Raw genomic sequence first — 27,217 nt, forward strand, 5'->3', positions numbered from 1 at the left:
ATGTGCCATTGATCTTGACATCCCAACCACAACAAATAGTTTTCTGTATCTGCCCTATCCAATCCTTTTTACCATTTTAAATACCTCAATCAGACTACCCATCAATCTTCTATCCACAACCCTACCAAATATTTACATTTGTCCAATTCTGACCTCTTGCACATCCCTGAGTTTAAATTATTGACGGCCTTGCCTTCAGTTACTTGGGCCCTGGCATCCCCTCCCTAAGCCTTTCTTACCTCTTTTAAGACACTTCTTAAAACACATCTCTTTGGCCAAATTTTTGATCACCTGTCCTAATATCTCTCCATGCAGTTGTGTGTTAAATTTTGTTTATTCGCACTCCTTTGTAATGCTTTGGGATATTTTACTGTGTTAAACGTTCCATATAAATGCAAGTTGTTGTTATCACCAGGGGAATAAAAGCCAAGTTGATGCAATATGCTCTGACAAAGTCAGTTGTGGCTCAGTTGGTTGCATTGACATCTATGAGGCAGAAGGGATTCAAGTCCCACTCTAGGACTTCAGTACAAAGTCAAAGCTGACACTCCTGTGCAGTCCTGAAGGATTGCTGAACTATTGGAGATGCTATCTTTTGGATGAGACATTTTACCGAGGCCTCATTTGCTGTCAGGTGAGTAGTACTTCATTGGCTGGAAAGTGCTTTGGAATGTCCTGCAGTTGTGAAAGGCACTATATAAATGCAAGTATTTCTTTCCTTTGTAATTTAACCCTCTGAGATCTGGTATTGTTCTGGTAAATCTTGCACTGCCCCTACTCTAATGTAAATAAATCATTCCTGAGTTGCGGTGCCCAAAACTGAATACGTAACTCCCGATTGTGTCTACCCAAGACTCTGTACTCGCGACTTTTGTATTCCAGTTATGTTGAGCTAAAGTTATGTTGAGCATTCCTTTTACCTTTTTGAACGTTATTTGTACCTGTTCACAGAATTTCAATACTTTGAATGAGACTCCCAAATCTTTTTAGCTCTCAACAGATGTTAGTTTCTCACTTTTTAAACAATACGCTGATTTATTTTTCTTGGGTCCAAAGTGGATGGCCTCACCTCTACCTACATTGAATTCCACTTCACCTGTCTATGTTCCTTCTCAACCTTATTTTCCCATTTGCACTAATTGGCTATCTATCCTACCACATTATTTGTGCACTTTTACTGCAGAATATTGTTCTGTGTTTGCTATGCAGAAACTGACTATATTAAGACTTGGACATATTCTTCATTCAGGGCAGTTGACATTTTTCTTGGTTAAAAACTGTTGATTTTTTGGGAAGACTTCTTGTTTTTCAAACATATGTTCAGTGCCGCGTGCAAAAAAAGCTAGCTTCAAATTATAAATAGACCATTTTGCGTTGAAGTCCTTGGCTCAGGTTTTTCTGGAGCAGGGCATCACGAAGCATGGCTTCATCAGTTAGGCCTTTTTTTCCCTCACCTTTCAGCTTGAATGTTTTTTCCCCTACAAGATGCTGGAAGTGCACGCTGATAATGGGGCAGCTGGGGCCGGTGATCGATTGGACCAAAAGTCTTATCTCCTTAGCCAGTAAGATTTAAGGATTGAGAAATAAATGGGAATGGCGGATAAGGAAATAGCATGGATTAGAATCAAATCATGTACGGAAAAATAAAGGGCTGGAAAGAAAGTTTGGATTAAGAGTGTTCACACAGGGGTGTTTTTTTTGTTTTTGGAAAGCTGCTTAGATGAGGGTAGTATCCAGTGCAAACATTTGCAACATTTAATTTGCTTTTAGAAATCTGTATACCAACTGTGGAAATTGGGCCGGATTGAGGGTTGTTAGGTAGGTTCTTTTTTTCCGAGATCCTCAAATGTAAATAAGTAAGGTGATGTAATTATGTTATTCCTGGCAATAGTTGGAGCTTTTGTTGTGTTGTGTAGCATAATAATAATCCGAATGAAAAATAACTATTTTCCCGTTGTTCAGTAGTTAAGATAAAAATTTGAAAATTACTCTATCATTTGATCAATTAAGAAATGGTTAGTAATACACTTGATTTCCTCAAGACTTAAAAAAAACTTTATCATTGGTACTTGCTTTGTTTCACATTCCTATTTTACGTTGTGTTCTACTTGTTTTAATTAGCATTTTTATGGACTTCCATCTATTTTCAGAATGTTAGTGTTACACTACCACATTGTCAAATATCTATCCCATTTGCTTTCAGAGGAGCAAAAAGCAGGCTGCCCTGGAAATGCATTGTGTTAGTGCAGCCAGCACCACCGTTTCGTGATTCACAGCCAAATTACATCATGCAGTAAATTGTTAACCTCGGGGAAATTGCCTGAATAGACACTGAATATAGGTTAAACTTCCCTAAGGAAGGGAAAGAAACGTTACTTCCTATGCAGTTGTTATTAATAGAGATTGGCACCAATCTTGCAACTGTGCAGAGGGATCAAGGAATTGGAAAACGATATTAAAGAGAACAAACATTTAATACAGAAACACATTATATGCTTTAAATAAGTCCTGAAATTATTGATCCAGCCTACATTGTCTGCTAGAGGATGCACCGCCGGTTATAATATCTACACTTTTTGAATTGGATAAGCAATTTACATTTCCAGGTTCCTTTTGTGACATCATCAAAGATGACATGTTTGCAGCATGTCTGTTCTGTGTATCCAATGTCCAGGTCCTTGGACTGTGGAGACCAGTCACAGGTCAACAACTCTTTATCTCTGCTGAATATAAAAGCTGGCCTGTAGTCAAATTCTAAATAGATCAAGCAGATTGTTGGCAACAGTACAGAGAGGATTATGCTTATGTCACCCATAATGTCTGACTGAAATGGAGTTCTCTATTTACAAATATTGTACAGTTAGGCTCAATGCTGCATTTGCTTTTAATATTTCCAGCAAGATAATTTCACAAAGTATTACTTCGTAATTGTTAATTGTGTTGTGTCCTGGGTTTGAACTTGCATTGCCCAAGTTATATGGTGTGCAAAAAACAAGTATGTAATTCTGTCTGAAATTTGGAACTTCAAACCATTTGTGCAGGAACGTATAGCTGTAATGTGCTTTTCCCTATGTAGTTGTGCATGTGCAATGGAGTGGCAAGTTTCAGAAGAAGTTGGTATGTGTCTGTTATAAGCCTTAGCCTTGAATGAGTCTACTTTCCCAAGAAAACAGATATGGGGTAATTTCACAATTCATAATGGATTCTTGGACACATTGTCCATTCCAGTTATACGAGAGCAGATGCAGTATTACTTCCTCGCTGAACGAATGAGTGAGGCTTGAAGGAGACATTGAAGACAGAACAAATCTGGATTTTTCACTATAACATTCAAAGCACATCTGCATCAAAGATACTGGTGACAATAAAAATGGCCTGGGTTGAACAAATGCTGCAGGCTTAACCAGCAGACCCACCTGTGGTCTTGATAAAGACATTAAGAAAACATTTCTGCATCTAATCTATTTGCAAATTGCTCACATTATTTCAATGTATGTTAAGTAAGTGACCAGCGGCAGGATGTTTAGCCCCAATGTTGACGAATGTTGAGAAAGATGGGCACAAAAATTTGGGCCACTGACCAGTGTGTCGGTTTGATGTTGCCATTCTGGCCACTGGCAGTTTTGCTGAGGATGGAGAAGGTGGGACCTCGATTCAGACAGTAGGCCAACCGACCTTGTTAAGCAATTGTTGTCACTTCGTCAAGGGCCAGTTTGGAATTTTGGTGGGGACGCACAGGTTATATGATAGATCAAGGACAGTCTAAAGCATGGAGGTGGTAACATAACAGCATTCATTTAGCTGGGCCCATTAAAGGGAGCATGGCTGAGAAGGACACTAGGCCATTGGTGCATAGATGACAGTAGGTGAACAGAGTTAGTGGAGCATGTGGTCTGTGTGCGAGAGGGTAGTGGATGAGTTTGTGACCCTCTCGGGATTTGGGGCATAAGGGGTAGTGGCAGAGAGGCCTAGTAATCATTGTGAGTGAAGCTGAGCACAAGCAATGCAACCATTGGACACAGGATTAAGGTACTCGGAGATAAGGTCAAATGACAATGAGGATCAACATCCTCAGGAGCAGATACAGAACCCTGGGCATGAGGAGGGCTGTGTCTACCTAGGCAGACGGTCATTGAGACTTGTGCCCTGATTGAGGAAGACCTCGAACCTTGCAGCACTGCTCACCATGCCTGCCAGTAGATGTCAAAGCCACTGCGGCCTTGAACTTCTTCACCTCCAGCTCCTTCCAAGAATCAGCAACAGACCTTAGTGGTGTTTCTCAAGTGGCAGCACACCATTCCATCGCACCCTGTTGTGAGAGCTGAATAGTACATACAATTTCAAACTGATGGAGTCTTGGTGGCACAAAGGGCAATGAGATTTGCTTCCATTGCTGGATCCCCACAGGTGTAGAGCATCATCAACTGTATCCATATGGTCATCAAGGTGCTAAGTCAGTGGCCAGTGAAATTTATCGAAAGAAAGGGCTTCCACTCCTTTTACTTTCATCTGGAATTCAGCCACAAGATTTTTGCATTTCTATATTTGCTATCCTACCAGATGCCATCATGCCTTCATCCTCTGGCATTCCAGGGTGCTACAGTTTTTCTTGCCGCCATCTAAACTTAGTGGATGCATTCTAGGGAACAAGGGCTGTACCTTGAATAAATGGCTTCTCTCCCTTTTACATGACCTGAGACGGAGGCACAGAGACATTACAATCAAAGCCATAAGCTCACAAAGACCGCCACTGAGCAGGCCATTGGACTTCTGAAGCCGTGGTTCCGGTGCCTGGGTTGGTTGGGTTTCACCCTGCAGTTCATGCCTGCAAGGCTGCCTTGCATTGTGGTGGTCTGCTGTGCTCTCCATAACATGGCCCTCCAAAGAAGATGGACCTTGGAAGAGAGTTAGGCACTGGAATGATAAATCTCATTGAAGGAAGAGGACACGGCAGAAGAGGAAGTAGAGAGCACAGAGGTATCCATGTTGTTCATGGAGGTGTCTTGGGCCAACGCAGGGCTCTAAAGATGCTATCAACGCCAGGGGAACATAGGCACATTTCATCTGCATATTTCAAACCTAGCAGGACTGCATGCTCTGCAACTGACTTTAGCTGCCTTTGAGGACGCTTCCATTAAAGACGCAATCTTGAGTAAATCTGCCAATGCGTGCTGTGCACCTGTTGAGTGGTCTCAATATCTCCCTTCAAAGACTATTGCTTCTCCCCATCACTTCATCCCTATTTTTGAGTTTTACCATTAAAAAATGGAAGGTCATATGTCTGGTGTCACGTGTTAAGATTTACTGTTAACAGAAAGTAAGAAAGCCCATTTATCTGACTGCTGGGGAGCATTCCCACAAGAACCCCGCCACAGCCTCCTGCCACGCTCATTTGAATCCAGTCCGCCGGCCCTAATATCATACATATGGATCAATGATGAATCACTGGCCTCTACCAGTGAACTAATGCAGTGAGCCATCTAGCAGCCAGACAAAATGGCAGCCTCTGGCTTGACCAGTTTATATTGTTGCAAAGCACAATGCTACCTTCTCACCCACCTGCAAAAGAAGGCCCTTCAAATGTGCCTCGAGCCTCTGAAGGCAGCAACAACTTTAATTTGTATCCCTTTTAACTTACAAAATCACAGCAGTGTTTCAAAACTTTTTTTTTGCACCAAATATACTGTACATTTAGAACATTGTTTTTTCGCATTTCTGTGCCATTTGACCTTTCAAATTCTTTGACTGCTACCTTTAGTATGTTTTTCTTACTGATTACTACTAATGGATTCGTAAAAATAATTAATTATCAATAATGGAATTATTTGACATTATCAATGCATTTAGACCAATGTTATTATTTCCTGTATCATCGCAGCCTAGACTTCTGTCTAGACCTAGGAGTGCATCACCACTGACAGGAGACCAAGGATAAATAAATGCTCAAAAGGAACACAATGAGTTGTGAAAGCAGCTGTTTGGTCATTATCTTACTATCCATTAGGGTGTGGTAACTATTATGTTCTGTTAGAATCCGCCCCTTTTTCTCACGGACTACTGAACTTTGACAGTGGAAGGTGACTAAAGAGAAATTTCACTTAATTTCTAGCTTTGTGATCATGAATGTTCTGAAGTTTGTAACTGATGGAACAATGTGTGCTGCCTTTGATAACTGTGTTACTAATGCTTAAGTCAACGACATGTGATTTGTATTGTTGATCCAGGAGACTTGCTATTTGGTTTTGTTACGTCTTTATGTTGCAAGTAGTGCTGGACAGCTTCACCAAAGTAATAAAATGTCAAGGTTACTCAAGGCACAAGCTACGGTCTGATAATACCTAACAGTTTATTTTATTGTCCATAGTCTTTTATCAGCAAAGCACAATGTGTCAAACCTTAGGCTGAATCAGATAATAAGTTGGCAATGCAATAAGGTTTCAGTCTCACAGTGAAAATAATGCTTTATTCTTCGTGATGAAGAATAAGGTCTTCCATAGGAAATCTAAAGCTTGGATTCTTTTGTTATACAGCATCTTTTGTTCATCATACTGGGCCCATTTTTTAAGCTAGCATTAGCAAGAATTAATAATTTATTGTTCTAATTCTAATCATTACTTTATAATTGCTTCCTACTTCAGCCTTGATAGTCAAAAATAGTTGTATTTCGTGCATCGTGGCAAAATTATTTTATGTGCAGTGTTTTACTTGAACACATTCTCTCAAAATTATTGGTGTCATAAAAGCAGGCTGCACCATGGTATAGCATGGCATGGCCACACAGAGCAGCACTACAGCAGTGGAGGCAGATTCTAGCCTTGGTGCTATCAAGTTATTGATCTCAGCTGCACTGGTTTAGTGAAGCATTAGACTGGTAAGATCAGTTGATCAATCACTGTACGTCAGAGTTTAGTATGCGGATAGAAAATTTTGAGTGTATGTTTTCAACAACAATGACAGCCCTAGCCCCTGTTGTAATACATTTGTATTCATGGTGGATATATTTGAAATTTCAGTCACTACAATGGAATAACACATTCCGGTCCATTGCATTCCGGCTGGTGCAAGCAAGAGATGTTTATTTACTTCCAGAATTATGATACTTTATCAGATGACTGTAAATCACATGATTTATTTTCTAGTCCCAATTGATTTAAATTCATTTTCTTCTGTACACTTGGTATACAGTGTGTGATGCTTCCTGTGAGGCAGGGTGTGTGATCTGCTTTTACTCTCCTGCCTTTGCATTTTAATCTGTTCATTAGTGGGCAAATAAGTTTAACGTTTGGCAATCTGCCTTCTGGTTTTACCTCCATCAGAGGATTGTGGTTTATAAAGAATGGTAAAAAGCCAAACAACAGTATTATCCTGCTTTTCACATGGAAAACTCAGTCCTTCATAGCAGTGCAGCAAACTTCCTATTAACCTGTCTGGTAAAAGAAGAAATATATGCAAATAGAAAATAAAACTTTAGAAAAGGTTAAAAATATATATTTGGAACAGTGAATATTGCCTGGTAACCTGACTCAATCATTGCTTGGGATGGTTGACTTTTCTAATCAAAACAATTTTTCTATTTGTTTGTGAGATGTAAGTGACATTGGCAAGGCCAGCATTTATTGTCCATCCTAATTGCCCTTGAGAAGGTGGTATTGAGCTGCATTCATAAACCACTGTGGTCCTTGTGGCATAGGTATACACATTGTACTGTTAGGGAGGGAGTTCCAGGATTTTGATCCAGCGACAGTGAAGGAATGGTGATATAGTTCCAAGTCAGGATGGCGTGTGACTTGGAGGGGAACCTGCAGGTGCTTGAATTTCCATGCACCTTCTACCCTTGTTCTTCTAGATGACAGAGGTGACGAGTTTGGAAGGTGTTGTCAAAGGAGCTTTGGCAAGTTGCTGCAGTGCATCTTGAATATGTAACAAACTATTGCCATTGTATGCCAGTGATGAGGGAGTGACTGTTTAAGGTAGTGGATTGGGTCAAGTGGGCTGCTTTGTCTTGAATAGCATCAAGCTTCTTGAGTGCTGTATATGCTGCTCTCATCCAGGAACATTGGACAGGCTTTGGGGAGGCAGGAGATGAGTTACTCATCACCAAATTCCCAGCCACTGATCTGCTTTTATAGTCGTAGTATTTATATGGCTGACCCAGTTAAATTTTTGATCAATGGTAGCCCCCAGGATGTTGATGATGGGGCATTCAGCAATGGTGATGCCATTGAACGTCAAGGGGAGAAGATTAGATTCTCTGTTTTTGGAAATAGCCATTGCCTCACCTTGTGTGGCGCAAATATTTTTTGCCATTTATCAGCTTAAGCCTGAATGTTGTCCAGGTCTTGCTGCCTGCAGGCACAGCCCACTTCAGTATCTAAGGAGTTGTGGATGAGATTGAAAATTGTGCAATCATCAGCAAACTTCCCCACTTCTGACCTTATGATGAAGGGGAGGTGATTGATAAAGCAACTGAAGATAGTAAAATCTAGGGTATTACAGTAAGTAATCCAATTGATGTTTTTGGAATTTAGCTGTTCTATTAATTTGCTTTAAAAAGGCATTCACGGAATGGTACTTGGCAAATTTAGGAGATGGTTCATCTTGTGAAATGAGACAGCTGATAATTATTTGTGTAAGTTCTGCAGTTCCAGTAAATTAAGTGCACTCATTCATCTTCAACGATAGCATTTACTAAAATACAAAATGGTCTGGATTTTACAATAGATGGTTACTGGTTAGGTTATCAGCATTCAGCATTATTGAAGGATAAATTGGGCAGCAACTTCTACCATTCGATTTATGCATGGTTCAGCGCTGAAATCCAGAAGTTGCTGTCAGAGATGGCCTGCTCCTCTAAAAGTTTTAAACAGTAACTTGTCAACAGTTTCAAATATATGAAAGGCAGGAATTTGCATACTTCTGTACTAGATAACTAAACATGCTGTTCATTTAAGCCTAAGTTAATATTTAATGGTGTGCTATGCCTTAATTATAGCCCAACAGCTTCTCTGGTAGTGGAAATTTTCCAAGTGTGGAGTCAATTTCCATCCAATTTTAATTAGTGTTGGAGACTTTTGAATTTACTTATTTTCTCTTTTATCTATTTTTCTCTTTTATCCCAGCTTTCTTTCCCCATCTTTATTTCTCTTAATGTACATAATTTGGCACTGAATTAAATATTCTAACTTACACTTCCTGGTTTAGACTTGGTAAGGGAGGGGAGTTGGATTTTAACCCCAAACAATGGGTGAGTTTGGGCCAGATAGGATGTTAAAATGTAAAAATTCTCAAACTCAAACCCAACCTGTCTCAAATCCACCCATCTTCAATTTAATGGAGAACGGGTGGGAACAAGTGGCTCCCTCGTTTAAATAATTTAATGAGGCTGTGCACTTCAGACTGTATCTCTCTTCCAGCTTCAATGCTTGGCTATTGCTTTTCCTGGGTCTCGGGAATACAGCAGGAAAAAGGAGGTGAAGACTGCAGCATGGAACTGGTAAATGCTTTCTAGCGCTGGTTGTGAGCCAGGAGAAGCAGATGTGCTTCCCTTACCCCGCCCCCACCCCCAACACTCCCCGGCTCCCTTGTGCCCTACTTCACACGATTGGACCCTCCCTCCACCAATCTGACTCCCAAGATGTTCCTTCTATCCTCTCTGAACCTGCAATCCTCCAAACCATGCTGAACTCAATCTTACCAAAGCCCCATTGTCCCCAACAATCTCCACCCCAAATAGCAAAACACTTACATGCTCTTTGGGTGTGACCACACTTGACAGGGAATCAAACCTGCCAATCTAATTTTTTAAAAAGGCCTGCACACTGTGGAGTTAAAACTCCACATCATTCCTGGCCAGATCTCCCCCCTCCCCACACCAATAAAAAATCAGGACCAGTGTGCCTCAGTAAGGATTCTTCAATCTGATTAGTTAAGAACACACACTGTTCACACGGGTCTCAGATCCACAGTAGAGAGCATTTCAGCGCAAATGCAAGTAACAATGAAAAAGCACACAGAAATTATAGCCTGTGGGCTAGTGTAATGAACAGTTTGCACCATTCATTTGCAGCTGATGGTAAAATCCATGCAGATGGGCCAAATTTGCAATAAGGATAAGGGTGAGGCTAACAGCCCTCTGAGTTATGGGGTAAATCGGATAGCAACTTCTGGTGTTCATCTATGCATAAATGTGGAAATCTGAAAAGTTGCTATCAGGGGTATGCTACTCCTCCACACTCCTCACTGATAGATTTAGCATGTGATGACGATAATGTTATGGACTTGATCTACTTGCTCACCTGTTCTGCATTAAAAAACAGATGAGAAAGTTAGGACGAGTGCATTCAATAGCAAGTGAGTTTTTAAGGGTGAGCTAAGCAATAATTGCTGTTGGAAAACCATGCTGGCCCAAAAAAATTATGCGTGTAGTTTCATTCCCTCAGAAAGTAATTGGTGTTGGAAATTTTTAAAAATATTTTGTTTTACTTTCTTCATCTATCCCTGTTGATCCCATCTGTATTTGTAATCTTTGTTTTGTTTTCTGTAAGATGTATTTCTTGCTTTATATTTCTGGTTTGGACTCTGCAGCGGAATCTTCCCAGTCCCTCAGAGGTGTATTTGAAGAGGAACTGGGGGCAAGATTGGAATTAAGGGCATCAGTTGACACCACGACAAATTCCCACCTTCCAGCAGTCCCGCCAGAGGTGGGTGAACATCGGAAGTGACATGTAGCCAATAATGAGTAAATAAGGGATGAAGGAGCGTGATGGGGAGGACTCCATTGGCCCTACAGGCTTCGCATCCCTTTATATTTGGAATTGTGTAGTACTTCCGAAACCGTCTCCATTTTGATGTGCTCTGTCCTTTCTGCCTGAGTAACACCCACCTCTTCTGGTAAAGTTGTTGGCCATCTCCCTCTTGGGCCTGCAGACTCAGAAACCTATTGACCATCCTTGATTGGACGGCAGACACAGGATCAGATATGGAACCTGACCTCATGCTGTGTCAGCACTAGTTAGTCTACGTGATTTTGGGCGAGCTGTCAAATAATGGCCAGATGGCACACTCACTATCCAATTAAGGATAGTGGATGTGCTTCCAAAGCTGGAGGGTAAATAGTAAGTCTTCCAGCAATGACACATTGACAGCCCCATCATCCAAGATGGGAGGTGCCATTGCCTACAGAGATAGAGAAAGGCATCCTTTGAAGACCAGGTAAATAAAATTTGATTTAAAAATGGCCATAGCTGCCAGGCTATTATCATGAGGAGCAACCCTGAAGTGCACAGAGGATATATACTTCAGAGAATTTGAGAGGTTACTTGCTGAGATTGAAAAAAAAACCATTGTAGGAGATATGCTGGCTGCATTTGGACACACAATATGGAACAATGTAAGGGTAATCCCACAGGGCTGAAAATTGAGAAGAATGGCTGACTACATTGAATACTGATAAGGAAAAGGAGGGAAGACCCACTACAGCCATTCACAAAGGAGTACATTTGTGACATTGACTTGCGTGTGTTGGTGCTGTGCGAAGGAAAAGAGCTGGACTGAAGAGTATTTTAGAAGGAGTTTTGGGGAAGATGGATGTAGAGATCGGAGGTGACAAGATATTCAAGGATCTTAAAAAGGGGGTGTTGAAATAGGGTAGTTGGAGAGAACAGATTCAGGGTTTCTCGGGTAGAGACAAGAGAGCATTTGAGCAGATCGGCGATAGCAAAAGAATCCGGTTGGGTGGGAGGCCAGAGAAGAAGGTAGTTTTGAAGTGAATTATAGGGGATCTGGGGTAAAGGTTTTACCAGGCTTAGGGACAATATAGGGGCAGTAATGGTAAAGGAGACAGGATGTGATCTAAAATAGCTTTGTTGGCAATTGGTACTTTTTGAAATGAAGGGCCCATGAGAGTCCATATGTAATTAGGTGGGAAAAATTATGTGAAGAGTGAGCCAAGGTGACGGTAGAAAGACAGAAAACTCAGATGAGAAGGAGTTTAGGTTGAAATCACTTGAGTGCACTATTGAACAGAAGAGATATTGGTGAGAATGTTAGCATGGGGTTTGACGGGTGTTGCTTAGCAGCAATTTCAGTGGGAGATGAGAACTCTGGGATGTAATCCATCTGGTCCAGGTGATTTATCCACCTTCAGACCTTTCAGTTTTCCTAGCACCTTCTCCTTGGTAATGGCCACCATACTCACCTCTGCCCCCCGACTCTCTTGAACTTTGGGGATGTTACTCGTGTCTTCCACTGTGAAGACTGACGCAAAGTACCTATTCAGTTCCTCCGCCATTTCTTTGTTCCCCACTACTACTTCTCCAGCGTCATTTTCCAACGGCCCAATGTCTACTTTTGCCTCTCTCTTACCCTTTATATATCTAAAAATACTCTTGCAATCTTGTTTTATATTACTGGCTAGTTTATCCTCATATTTAATCTTCTCCCTCCTTATTTCTTTTTTAGTTGTCCTCTGTTGGTCTTTGTAGGCTTCCCAATCCCCTGGTTTCCCACTGATCTTCGCCGAGATAGATAGGTTCTTGATTGGTAAGGGGAGCAAAGGTTATGGGGCGAAGGCGGGAGAATGGGGTTGAGAAACTTTAATTAGCCATGATTGAATGGCGGAGCAGACTCAATGGGCCGAATGGCCTAATTTCTGCTCCTATGTCTTATGGTCTTATGAGAAGGATAAAAGAAGGTAAGATGCTCCTAGGAGGTGAATGTTTTGGAAAGAGAGGCACCACAACTATTTGGTCAGGCAAGTGACAAAATATGTAACCAAGGAGGGAGGCTTTGTTAAGGGAGAGGGAGTCAATGCCCACAAGTCAGGTATCAGGTAGCCTTGGACGTTAACGGATTCAGCCATCGTGGGTAATAATTTTGTTTGCGAGAGAGCTGCAGAGGATGCTTTGCAAAGTGCAGAAGGAGACCATGGGGAAAAAACCTGACATAATGATTGGAAAGAAGGTAGATTGAGGAGACACAGTCATTCAAAATGTGGTTAATCTATGACAAAGTTCTTGTCAGATATATGGAATATTGTAATTTTCTAACCAGATTAAATTCTGCACAGGCAAGTGTGGCTTAAAAGAGTAACACGTCAGTAACAAATCTTTTCAGGCTTTCTAATTGCAGTAATAAGTTACTTATCAAAGTGTAAATCTCAAAATAGTGAAAGCCTCATAGCGGCATTTGGTTGAAAGCAAGGGCAAGTGTTGTTCTTCATGGTAATACTTGACTTGATTACTGTTGCTAATAATGAACATTCTCTTGTGGCTAACACTCTGTAACACCAAGGAGCATGCAACCAACTTCTCTTACCAGACCCAAAGATTTTTTAAGAAATTAACCATGAAATGATGTAATAAACAGTAAGCACCATTAGCAATCTTTGGACTCTCAGATTGTCACTACTTTAACAGAATTATCATTTGTCACAACTCTGGAGGCCAGATCTTGAATTCCATGTGGAAATGTTTAGCATTCCTAATGCTAATCTTTGACAGATGCCCCTTCTTTGAAGTGTGCTTTGTCTGCCTTCACTGCTTCATAGAGCAGTTATGTACTTAACAGTTATAATCACTTGTATTGTGGCTAGATTTATTGTTGGAAGTCTCAGTAGAATTCCTATATGTATTTAATTAACATCACCACTTCAACTGCAATTCCTTACTCTTCACAAATTAAGTTTGCCAGTAATTTATCATAGTAAAATAGATTAAAGCATTCAGTTCCTGATTGTAAGGTTTGCCTTACTGTCTTCAGGATCTGTTATTAGAATTTTCAGCATAATTCCAACTGCAATTTTGAGGTCAATACTTAAAAACAAAATGTGAGCATTATTATGAATGTGAGATTTTCATTAGTTTAGGTAAAGATTGGTGCAGCATCTGTGCCAATCCATTGTGTAAAATCCAACGTCAGCACATTTTCATTATTTTGCATTCATTGTTGTCGGGATGAATTTGTGTGCTATTGATTTTTTTAATAAATCAATTGCTTGTCAAGCGCACATTAAAGAAAATTAAAAGCAATTCCTTGGAAATCGCATGCAATTTAACTCTCTAGTCTTGTTCAAGTGGGCAGAAGGCAACATCTGGTCAGCAGGTGGGACTGGATATTCAGTGGCCATCAGCCACAGGCTGGGAACGATGGAAGGTTTTCCAACAAAGGCTGAGCAAGCAGAAAGGGTATGGGTGTGAGGGCTGGTGTTTGATGTCTGAGGTAATGAAGGGTATGACTTTTTGTGGCAACCAGAAAGGCACCCCTACATCTCCTGCTTCACAATGAGAAGTTTATCACCTATTGCAGAGGGCCTCTTTCTGACTGCTGATCTTCCTTTACCTGCCAGAAAAGACTTGGGGCAGAATTTTGCCCTAGGTTGGCGGGCGGGCCCCACGGGCTCGGCAGCGGGCGCGCAGCCAAACTCCACTGCCGAAACGGGCCCTGCCGCCATTTTAAGTGGGCGGGCCAATTAAGGCCTGCCCAGCGGTCTGCCCAACGGGAAGCGCTATGCGCTTCCTGTGCGGGGGGAGGGATTCCCCATCTGTCAAAGCGCGCTCTTTCACGCATGCGCGCAAAAGAGTGCACTGCTCCCTGAGACTAAATGCTGTCTCAGGGAGATCAGCAAAAGTTTTACAAACTTAAAAAATAAAAAAATAAAAAAATTATTAACATGTCCCCCTCATGTGACAATGTCACATGAGATGGGACATGGTAATAAATATCACATAAAATTTATTAAACATTTTTAAAGCAGACATGAAACCTCATCCCACCAGAGTGCGGCCCTGGCGTTTCAGAGCGTACACCACATCCATGGCGGTGACCGTCTTCCGCTTGGCATGCTCGGTGTAGGTGACAGCATCCCTGATCACATTCTCCAGGAAAACCTACAGCACCCCGCGGGTCTCCTCGTAGATCAGGCCCGAAATGCGCTTGACACCGCCACGGCGAGCCAGGCGGCGGATGGCCAGTTTGGTGATGCCCTGGATATTATCGCGAAGCACTTTGCGGTGCCGCTTCACTCCGCCTTTCCCCAGTCCTTTGCCTCCTTTCCCTCGGCCAGACATGATACTTCTTCAGTCAAATCGCTGCTGAATCCGGGCAGGGCCTTTAACTACCTTAATTATCCTGTCAATGGCCTTAATTGGCCATTGACAGGTCGGCGGGCGGACAGCTGATTTCGCTGTCCGCCTGCCTTCCTCAATATTTAAATGGACCGGGATGACGTCGGGGGCTCCTCCCGACATCATCCGGCGTCATTTTCCCATCGGCAAGCGGGCCCAGCCCCCAAATCGCCAGCGGGAAAATTCAGGCCTTGAAGGCTCAAGCCTGGGTTAAAATATAAAATATTGACATAATGGGACTACTATTTATGAGCACTTAAAATGGTGGCTCGTGGATTTCCAGTAAGAATGGACAATAACGTAGGAAGCTCCATTTTGCAAGCCCCCCCTCATTCATTTCTACCAGGTTAGTTGGGTTAAATTTGTTCCCTAAGCATTACCACACCAGAGGAGTTTAGCCCACTGGTAATGTGCCTGCCAGGTGACTAAAAAAATAACATTATTCTAAAGCAATATCTATGTTTTTGCAGGTCTAATCATGACTACATCAAGGAAACTGGATCGAGAGCAGCAGGCAGAGCATGTCCTAGAGGTGAGTCTAACCTTTAACATCATATTTTATTATATATACACCAATCTAGAGTTTCCACTTGGTGGCGCTGTTTTTTTTTGGCGCAAATTGCCTGACAGCAGTGAAATCAGTGAAAAAAGTTGAGGAATTTTAAGCATAATTTACTTTCAATTGTGTTTCTATGATCTTTTATGCTAATTTATAATTTAAAAATTAAATCATGGGATGTGAGCATTGCTGGCAAGGCTAGCATATACTGCCCATCCCTAGATGCCATTGAGAAGGTGGTGGTGAGCTGTCTTTTGAACCACTACAGTCCATGTGGGACAGGCACACCCATAGTTCTGTTAGGGAGGCAGTTCCTGGGTTTTGACCCAGGGACAGTGAAGGAACGGCGATATATTTGCAATTCAGGATGGTGAGAGTCTTGGAGGGGAACTTCCAGGTGGTGGTGTTCCAATGTGTCTGCTGCTCTTGTGCTTCTAGATGGTCGTGGCCATGGGTTTGGAAGGTGCTATCTAAGGAGCCTTGGTGAGTTCCCACAGTGCATCATGTAGATGGTACACACTACTGCCATTGTGCATCGGTGGTGGAGGGAGTGAATGTTTGTGGATCAAGTGGGCTGCATTGTCCTGGATGGTGTCAAGCTTCTTGAATGTTATTGGAGCTGCACTCATCCAGGACCCCCACAAGTGGGGTGGGGTGGTGGGGGGGAGGGTAATGGGGTGGGGTGGCACGGTACGGTTGTGCTGCACAAGTTATAGGCTGTAAGGAAAAACATATAAGTACCTCATCAAAACAGGGTCTGCTTTTTCTAAACTTAGCTCATTTTTATGATGTTTGAAGCTATCAAAATTCAGAAATATGGAAAATAAACTCTATGATCGTTTTTGGTGTCTGAATGCTTAAGTGATGTTGCTAATCGCAAATGTTTGAATGCTGTGGTTTGGGGCATTTGATGACATTAATGTCAGTTACGGTACACAAAATGTTAAATGATAGCTCAATGATTGCTCTTGAATGCAATTGATATCAAATGAGTGCAAATGAATACTGTTGAATGCAAATTATGTCAAACGTTTTTAGGCAGGGGTATATGATGAGAAGGAAAAGAGAACATTTTTTGTATGCTGCCTTTCATAATTTCAAGATATACCAAATATCTTTAAAGCCAGTTAAGAACTTTTTGATTTTCCTACATTAGGTAATCAATTTGCACAAAGCAAAATCCCGCAAAGAGAAATGAGACAAATAGCCAGATATTCTATTTTAGCGATGTTGGTTGAGGGATAGATATTTGCCAGGTCACTATGGAAAACTTAGCTTCTTTGAAGGGTAACATGGGATCTTTTATTTCCTTCTAAGAGGGCATAAAATGAAATCAAATTTTGTTTTAACACCTCATTCAAAAGATGGCACTCCTGAAAGTGCCATACTCTCTCTGTATTACATTGAAGTGTTAGCTGAGATGATGTTTTTAAGCCTGTGGTGTGGGACTTGAACCCACAATCTTCTGATTCTGGTAATTGTGCAGCTGCCTTGAGTACCATGAGTATACTATTCGAAGCATTATGATTAACCACACACCTTAAAATTTGTACCAAATAAACCCTCAAAAGGTGGGATGCCAAAATTGTCAAGCGTATAGTTTGTCTGTCTAATTGCACAACTGCATTTCCTTTTAAAAAGTATTTAGAAACAGAGATAGTTTAAGTAAATTGTATTTGTGTTTGTGGGTGTTAGGAATGAGTTTTAACTTTAAAGTTTAAGTTTGATTTATATTTCTGTATCTATGTATTAAGAAAAGGTCAAATTAGTTTTTAAAAGGTGCCTGCATTTCTAATCCGAGTTTGACAACTTAAGCTAAGCTAATGAGTTCACCAAGGCTCCTTCGACAGCATCTTCCAAACCCACAACCACTACCATCTAGAAGGACAAGGGCAGCAGATAGATGGGAACACCACCACCTGGAAATTCCCATCCTGACTTGGAAATATATCGCCGTTCCTTCACTGTCGCTGGGTCAAAATCCTGGAACTCCCTCCCTAACAGCACTGTGGGTGTACTACACCACATGGACTGCAGCGGTTCAAGAAGGCAACTCACCACCACCTTCTCAAGGGCAATTAGGGATGGGCAATAAATGCTGGCCCAGCCAGCGAAGCACACATCCCATGAATGAATGAATTAAAAAAAACAAGAATAGAGGAAAAACAGTGCTGTTACCTAGCAACAGGGATCCAGAGAGGCAGATCCCTCCCACAGACACACATACAAGAAGATAAACAGCAATTTGTTTTGGAAGTTGTTGGAGTTCAGCTGGTTTTGAAGATAGCTGCCAGAGAAGCAGCCTAGAAGGGGACAGATAGCCAGTCCCAAGCTAAAGAGAAACCCCCAAAAATCCAGGGAAGTGGAACAGGGGAAAGTCCCAAGCAGACCTTGTCAAAGGAAGGACAGGAACCTGGAAAAGGTCCTCTTAAATGAAGTTAAGAGTGAGGGGCAGAGAGAGAGGCTCCAAGTTTCAGGTTAAAAGAGACAAAAGCTTCAGAAAGCAGTTTAAAGCAAGGACAGCTTGCAAGAGGCAAGAAGGTCTAAAGAGATGGCTGAAGGTCTGTACTATGGGCATGTGAAGCAGTGGTACTGTTGATGGCTGAGATGGTGAGAAAGAGCGTGTGGAAGACAGCTTGAATGCATGTGGTGACCTAGGGAAGAGGAACATTGGAAGGAGAGTTGGAAACCCTGGAGGTGAACCCTTGCGAAAGGCATCTGAGAGAAAGGGGCGGTTTAGGAGAAGATTCCAAGGTGAGGTTTTGGAGAGTTGAGGTTGGAAACCCTCGTGTGAAAGACGGAGTTCAGTGAGACTCGTTGGCTCAGGGTGTGACAAGCATCTAGGGGGAGTAGAGGAGAGATCCATAGCATCTGGTTGAGGTGACATCTGTCACTTGGTTTCAGAGTGTGGTGTATCTGACCACAGGTCTCCATAGGTGTACATAGACTGTGTACTTCCTGTGAACATTTAAGTATAAGATAGCATTTGCAACTTGTGTTATTCTAACAAGTCTGTATATATCTGTAAAGGTATAATTGTGGGTGAAGGAGTATTGTAATATAGTTCATCTTTTCTTGTTTAATAAATGTTTTATTCTTTTGTTAATAGTTCATCAGCTGACTCCAGTAACACTGTTCAGTAGCTACTTTCCACATATCTAAACAAACAAATTAACAGTTAGGATCTATCAAGCTAGGTTCCACTCTGGGATTAGGCTTGTCCAAAGGTAACCAACCTCAGCTAGGATCATAACACAAGTCAAACAAGATTGTTATTTGTAGAGGTAGTGATTGAGTGGAGGAATTCTCACCCAGGAAATGCCAACATTTTAGTACTAAAGGACAAAAAATTAAGAAGTTTCATTTAACAGGGTGTGACCCATGCCAAAAGAGGGACTGACTAATACAACTAGTCCAACACTGGAAGATTTGCTTATATAGAATCTGAGCCCAAGGCCAGTATTAAACTGTCAGCATAAGTGTAATGGCAGCATTGGTGTTTACAAGGACCATGGACTAAAATGGTCACTGTGCAACTCATGCAGTGATAAAGACATTTCATTTTCAGGAGAACCTTGAGCAGTGCAGAAAGCTCATCTTTGCATAGCCGCCATTATGCGTAAATTCCTTAAACCTATTCAGGAACATTGTTTTTTTTATCAGCAGCAACAGCAGTAAATCCATAAAATGCTGCATGCTGTGTTTCCAATTCTGAGCAATGAAAGGAATGTCCCAGTAATTTGTTCTTATTTGTGGTGCATACATTTCAGCTCATTGCAGGTTCTCTTCGAGCAGCAAACTGCCGTTTTCTCATCAAAGTGTGTTTCACTAAATTTTGATGAACAATCTGTCATAGTAACATCTGTAAAGTAACAAACTCCTCAATGAGATTGGGAATGAAGGATAATGAATCTAAAATTTTGAATACAACGTTTCAACGTTTTTCTTTTGATGTAATGTTCATTTGCTGTAAATGATTGCAGCATTACAAAGTGAGCACTCAGTAATTATGGTTTCACAGTGTAATAATACTTAATATGCAGTTTGTACCCACATATGAAAAATATAATAATTTTCTAATATACAGTGGAGTTGGTTTCCATTGGCAATGCAATATATAATAATTTTTGCAACAGGAAGCATAAGTGTGTATTGGTTTACAATGTAACAATAAGAAAAGCTGTTAGTAATAAAAGCAGGCAGCATTGGTCGTTGATGAACTAATGGGCCGCAAAATTCATTTGCCTGAGAAGGCAGGGCCAGAGGCAGGAAGGGCCACAGTGTTGCACCCGAGTGGTGTGCTGGCTTTCCAACACGGTCCAGTCTCCCAGCAGCTTTGGGAGAGGATGTCAGGGCCTGTATCTGGCAACCTGCCTGAATATTGTCGTTCATCAATTCATCATGAGACCAAGCTGCTTAAGAGCTCATTAAAGGGCAGTGGGTGATTTTGGTTTCAAATCAGGGGAACATTAAGGGTTGCAACCACATCTTTGAACAGGAGATGGTAACGTAGTGGGAGCCGTGCAAGTGGATCCATTTAATATTGGTGCATAAAAGTGGGAAGGCTCAGAGAGCTGTTCATGCAGTGGCACACTGTGACCACTGAGTGTGCAGAGGTTACATAGAGGTAGCTTGATAGGAATTGGATCAATTGTGGGGGGGGTTGGAGGGAGGGACCCTACAGGAGTTAGTGGGCTAAGAAGAAGGGTCCAGGCAGCCATTCTAGTGCTTCTGGAGGCAAAGAAGGCCATCTGTGGACATGGAGCTGACCTATTCTGGGTGGAGACGAGCAGCGTGATGAGAGCTGCTGCCACAGCAAATATAGGCCATTGATCCTGAGGCGTCCAGAGGTATGCGTGGCAGGGAGGCAGTGAAGGGTGTTACCCTCCATATGGGGTGTATCACAACAAATGAGCTTCCTGAATCTGACAAGCATCAGTGTTGCTAAAGGATGCACCTATCAAGGCAGATGGCAGCAGAATTGTGTGCCCTGGTGGAGTGCCACCTCCATCCCTAAAGATGACATCAGAAGGCCCTTCCGTAGCCATTAAAGTGACATTGGCCCTGAATTTCTTTGCCTCTGGACCCTTCCAAGAGGCAGCAGGAGACCTCAATAGCATCTTGCAGTCGACTGCCCATCACAGCATAGGGACGTGATGATGCCCTGTTTGAGAGGGTATCAGATTACATTTCACCACTGGTATCACACAGGCACGGAGGGCAGTAGGGTTTGCCTCCATCGCTGGACTCCCTCAGGTGCAGGTGCAGGATGTGGCCATCAAGGATTCAGCAAAGCAGCTAGGAGCATTCATAAACAGGAAGAGATTCCACTCTTTCAATATTCATCTGGTATGCGACACCTAGAAGTGTTTCCTGCAGGTCTGTGCACGGTATCCCAGCAGCTGCCATGACCTCATCCTGAAGCAGTCACAGGTACCACAGCTGTTTATGCCACCAGGGAGAATACATGGATGTCTGCTAGGGGACAAGAGCTATCATTGAAGAGATGGTTGTTGACACCTATACTCAATCCTTTGACAGATGCTTAGAGTGACTACAGCTGCTGTCATCACAGAACAAGAGCCACAACAGAGCAGGCCAATGGACTCCTCAATATAAGGTTTTAGTGCTTTGACCAGTCAGTGGAGTCATTCCAGTTGACGGCCTCAAGTGTGTGTCAAATTGTAGTGGTCTGCTGTGCTCTTCACAACGTGATCCTCCAGGAGGTGTGGACCTTGATCAAGGAGAAGTGGAGCAGCAGGACACTTCTCAAAGGTTGAGGATGAGGAAGTAGTGGAGTAGGCAGAAACAGTCTTGTAAAACCCTCCACAGTTCTGGGTGAGGCCTCAAGTCATCGATGAGGATGGAAGCGAGGCTCAGACCTCACTAATGCAGGCACGTTTCTCCTGGGCTGCTCATGCTAGAAGGTAAGTAGCTCAGAAACTCACCTCTCTCAGAGGAAGGAGGGAACCCAAGATTTACACACAACAATAGGCTGAATTATACAAAGCACTGTATTCCCCAGCCCTCCAGCTAAAAGGTCAGTGGAGAGCCTGCCAGTGGGAACCAGCTGCCCCGTAGCCATAGGCTAAAGGCAGGATTTCCACCCCACAGGGATGGGAAGTCCCACCCCAGAGCTGCCTGTCTCGGAATCATACAAGTCGGGGTCCAATTATTAACCTATTCGTTGCAATGAGTCATTTAAACTGATCACACCCATAGCATGGGTCACCCAATGTGCCACAAAATGAGACTATCAATACACCACCCTGTGCTCTCAGCTGCTCTTACATAGTGCTCCCCCTGTGGCTGAGAATGGGGTAGAGGCAGATTGCTCATGTGTCTGTGGATGCAGCTGGTGGTTATCGTCATGGTGGTTATCCTCATCACTGCAGTGCCAGTTTGAATATCACAAAAGACTTATTCACCTGCGCCAATGCAGCATCAGCCATGGCCATAGGGCCTTCCTGCAGACATAGGGATCAAGTGGGTGGCAGAGGATGAGCGTGTCCTTTGAGGCATGGCCCCTCTACCACATCGCTGCTTGCTTCAGCTGTTTCATGGGGCTCTTGAATGTCAGAAGGAACCAGCAGCTGACTCCATACATCTTTGTGCACTGAGCAGTCAATGCTACAGAATGTGACATGCATTCTCTGCATGTCACTGTGCTGCTCCTGCATCCACTCAACATGATATCTCATGACTATCCAAGAGGTTAGTTATTCTCTCAATGAATAAATTAACCTGTTGATGCAAAGATATCTGTGCTGGTGGAGAGTGGACTTGACTGACGTGATGCTGCTGGCTCAGTTGCATCTTTCTCTGTTGAAAAAGATGCTGATGCCACTCATTCCTGCCTTGGGTCCCCCTGTCCACAACTCGTCCTGTGAGAGACATAAGAAGCTGGTCCAGAAAACTCACCTATTTCATCAGCTGCTTCTGCAGATCATTTATAAGAACGGAGGAAGCCAAGGAGGAGGGAGATCCATCCCTTTCACCTGGAGATGGTAAGATGATGTCACTGTTTCTTGGATGGGTTCCAGTTGCCATCACTGACTTCCTAAAGGATGACTGTCAAGAAGCTGCTCCTCCACTGAAATGATAACTGCAAGATGGAGCACCCCTCCACCTGACTAAACCCTTTCCCTGAAGTTGTGAGCTAATTTCTCCTGCAAGGTCAAGAGCAAGGAAGGGAAAACCAAGTTGCCTTCCTTCACTACTTCCAGTGGATCAGCCATATGCGGTTTCAGCACTATCAGTGTTGCTACCTCCACAATTTATTTTGATGTGAGGTTTGCCACCCGCTCAATAGTGTTCCAGAGCATGGATCTTTTTAATATTCCAGAGCACTATGCACTCTCAGGCTGCTCAGTTCATGGGTGAGCTGGTCAGTATAGCCACCTGGCAGTTGCATTGCACTCAGAATGCCTTTAAAACACTTGTGGCATTGTACTCACATCCTGGCAACAACACCATGGCAGCTCATGTCATGACCTACCTCCAGCCATTCCTGCTTTGTCTGGCTAACTGACATTCTCCTGTCACTCTCTGAGAAAAGTATGCTTTCAGCCACCACCTCTAGAAGAACCTCAAGAGAGGCACCTGAAAATTGTGGAGCTGCCTTTGCTTGAGAACCTATCCTGCTGCTGGCCCACTGCCCTCCTTTCTCTTCCACCCTTCAGTAACTCTGCTTCCACAATGATGGCTGCCATTAACTCTTTAAATCAGGCCCTCTACTGCCAGATCCCGCCTTCTCGCTGCATCCACTGCCCTAAATTGGACAGAGAACATGCCATCTGTCCACAAATTGGCCAGCTCATTGAAAATCATGTTGATGGTCATGTGTTGATGATAAGCAGGGTTGGGACCCAGAAATGGTCCCAACCCCAAAACAAAAGTTCAGCCTTATGCCTTGAACTTAATCAGTTAGTTTATGTGGTCAGATAAGGCTCACTGACAGAGAGGCTATCATTTTTCTCAAGGATTTTTTGTAAAAGGATTTGTGTCATCAGTTACTGTTCTTACAAAAGGCAATTTGAGTTTCTACCATCATTGTGGAAGCAGAGTTGTTTTGCGTGATTGTCATAATGCCTTCGCGTGTGGTCAAAACATGCTCATATTAATCCAGCCAAAGACCCTGAATGGACTCTCAACTGTTTTGGAGTTGCCTAATATCAGCTGGAGTGGAAGTGGGGTTGTTAATATTAGTCTCTGGGGTAAAGAAATGTTGCTCATGGCTCCTGCTCCTGAACATTTTGCAGTAACTGCTGCTGGAAGTACACACATGAAATGTCTGTGAGGATTGTAGCCAACTTGGTTCTGATTTTGCCTGTTGTTGAATAGCCTGCCAATAACTTTTTGTTAAGGTTCACACATCATAAAGGCCAATGACGGAGATACAGTAAATGCTCAGCACTCGTAGTATCAAACTTTGGCATGGAGATAATACTTACAGGATGGGAAAGGGAAGATAACTGTAACAGAAAAATGTGATAAAGGTCAGAGTGACATAGAAGCTAAAGATGTAGATGGGCCATAGTAGTATGTGGTTTCCTCCACACCAGGGAGAACAAACGAAAATTGGATGGTCACTTTGCTGAAAAGCTCCAATCAGTCCAAAAGGGTGACTGAGCTTCCTATTATTTGCCATTTTAATTCTCTAATCTATTTCCACTCTGATCTCTCTGTGCTCAGATGTACTGTTCCCATAAAGCTCAATGGAAGCTTCAAAAACAACACCTCAACCTTTGATTAGGCACTTTACAATTTTCCGAAATTAACATTGATTTCAATAACTTCAGATCATAACCACTGCTCCCAGAACTTTTAGAACAGCGGTGCTGCTAATGGTTTTACTGATGTTATATGCAGCTCCTCTAGACCAAACTCTTGTTTTTTCACTTGTCCCACCTTTTGCCTTGCACCATCATCGCTTATATTATTTAGTCATTCCTGCCCTCCACTCTGTCGCAGACCTTACCTTTCCACTCCTCCTCCTTTCTCAGGAAGATTCCACCCAATGGGAGCAGCTCCAAGGAATTTGCTGACCTTTATGCTCTTATGAACTTATACTGAAAACAACAAACATTCCTAACAGAAATACTATTCTAATTGTTTTGACTGTTATGCCAACAGCATGAAAGTTTTAATAACATGGAAGAGTTTTCACAGTTCCTCAGCTTAATTATGTACAACAATTCACATGTAAAAACTACCCTGATTTATTTTGGAGCTGGTGGGAGGGTGGGGGAAGACTTGCAAGCTGCTGCTACACAGATTTCATTGTTTGAACAATGAGCAGGATCTTATGGATTTAGTTCCTGCTGGAATGGCAGAACCATTTTTGGGTTGGCAACCCAATTTCCTAATGGAGGGACTTTGCCGAGGCTCTTTCTCAGAGCAATAGCATTAGCATCCTACCTCTAAGCTCCCTGACCAATTAGGGATGCCAGGCAAAATTGTCAAATCATCCATTTTGCCAAAGGAAGAATTTCTAACTAAAGAGATCACAACAAGGGTCACAAGGGCTCACCAGCAATTGGATTTTTGAGGTTGCAGCAACCATAGGAATGGAGAGGAGATCTGGGAAGGCTGCCTTCATCCTGCAGCAGAATCTGGGGATCATGCAGAATCAGTGAGGTGAGTTCTCCCAAGAACTGGAGGAAGAGGACAACCTCTCTTACAAAGCAGCATGGATGGAAGTGGTCAGAAAACAGCAAGTGTGTGGTCCCTCAACCTGGGAGCAGTGCACCAAGATGATCCAGAACCTCAGGAGGACAGGAAATGTAAGTGACGTAATACTTGCAAGTGCCAGGACCCACACTCCAACTTCCTCTGCATTCTTTGCATAGCACGCCTCATGTCAACACATCTTGCAGCTCCAGTCATTCCGCTCTCCCTAGGCAACTCCTCACATCCCTATCTCATCAGCTATCACTTTAACTGACCCTCAGCCTACTATCATCTCACACCCATGCCTAACAGTCACCAACCATAAATGCTGCCCTTCCATCCTCTCCATACAAGCCATTACAAACACCCACGCCTCTCTGTTTTCTCTCCTTGCAGGAGAAGCAAGCACACAACCCTGGCAAGAGAGATGGTCCTCTAGTGACAGGCACCTTGTCGGCCACTGGCAGTAAATACTCCATGGGGAGGGAGGGCTTGTCCCAGGAGGCTGCAGATGTCAGCAGAAATCTGCCGTGAGAGCCTGAGCCTCTTGAGGCACTAATGCTCAAAAAAGACAAGAGAGCAGATCCCCTGTGTTGGTGGTCTCACCTCCTTCCAGCTGGATCGGATGTGCGCAGTTGTCATGTTTTATTGCCAATTTTTCATCTAATATTTAAACAATTGTTAAGCGGAGGGTGAGAAGGCTTGCAAACTGCTGCTACACAATTGGCATTATTCGAGCAATGGGCAGAACTTTTTGCCATGTGGAAGATTATGTAGCTGAGGAGAAGGCAGTCAGTGCTGCTGCTGCTGCTGCTTTTGGAGCTGTTGGTGACCATGTGTTTTCTGCTCTTACCTCTCAGCAGAGGTGGAAGGTGGAGCTCTATATGCTACTCCCATGCTTGTGCGAAGGCCGGCAGCAGGGGAATGCAGCTGATGGTGAGTGAAGCGCAAGACAGGTGAGGTGTTTTCCAAGGAATTGGCAATCACTTGTCAAGCAGCGAAAACACTCTGAGGGAACAAGTGCTATGGGCAATAGTCTCTCAATGACCATGGCTGGAGCTCTTCAGTGTAATTGATCAAAACCTTCCCAGCTTGTCAATTTCACTGAAAAAAGGTCTTCCTGCTGTTTACTCCTGTCAGTGACTCTGTCGAGGTGCTGACACAGTATGGAAGCTGTGTGCCGTTCTGAAAGAAATAATTCAAAGTTAAAAGGCTTTTTGTTGCCTTTTTAATCACCTGAATTGTTTTCCCAGTAGAATCGTGGGGTTTCCCTGTATGACACTGAACTTGCCCTGGAAAAGCGTAAAGAGAATGGACCGATGTTGGGCTCCCAACCCAAAGTCATTTTTCGGGACGTTCCCAACCCCCGTGCGGCAGAACTGCTTCCACCCAGCTGGGAAATTTAAGGATTGTTCTGAACTTATCTGAATCAATCCAACTAGTGTTGATTCTGGTATCAGTTTGATTTAGAGCTCTTATCTCTTTGAATTCTTACATCTAGCAACTCAGTTTACAGAGGCTAGAGCCTATACAACAATGCCCAGCAATTCTGTAGAAACCAGAAGAATATCTTTGCAATTTAGATCTCCATTTTTATGAAGCACCTTTAATATGATCAGTTTTGAATTATGTAAATTCTGAGTGGTTTTGATTTTCCATAAATACAAATACTGAAGAGCTAGCTTCCAGGAAATTAGTTTGTGCCAGCACATAAATGCCTTTTGTAGCTTCTTTATTACCTGGCTTTCATTATTTCACAATTTTCATTCAAAGGATATTGCATTAGTTCAGGTGGCCCATTAAAATGATTCTGTTATTACTCTTTTTTTGTTCAGAAATTTTTGTCTAATGCAGCTGATTCAAT

At 42.7% G+C, this 27,217-nt stretch overlaps 1 protein-coding gene across 3 annotated transcripts in view; it reads left to right on the top strand.

Moving 5' to 3' along the window:
* Nucleotides 1-27,217, top strand: part of LOC144682893 (protocadherin Fat 3-like) — a 689,075-nt gene that overhangs the window by 417,252 nt on the left and 244,606 nt on the right. For all 3 annotated transcript variants that reach the window (XM_078545758.1, XM_078545759.1, XM_078545760.1), the window contains exon 4: nucleotides 15,593-15,654. In XM_078545758.1, the coding sequence (XP_078401884.1) occupies nucleotides 15,593-15,654 (62 nt within the window). The remainder of the gene's footprint in view (nucleotides 1-15,592; nucleotides 15,655-27,217) is intronic.

The sequence above is a fragment of the Cetorhinus maximus genome, chromosome 7 (genome assembly GCF_964194155.1).
Source record: "Cetorhinus maximus chromosome 7, sCetMax3.hap1.1, whole genome shotgun sequence".
NCBI lineage: Eukaryota > Metazoa > Chordata > Chondrichthyes > Lamniformes > Cetorhinidae > Cetorhinus > Cetorhinus maximus.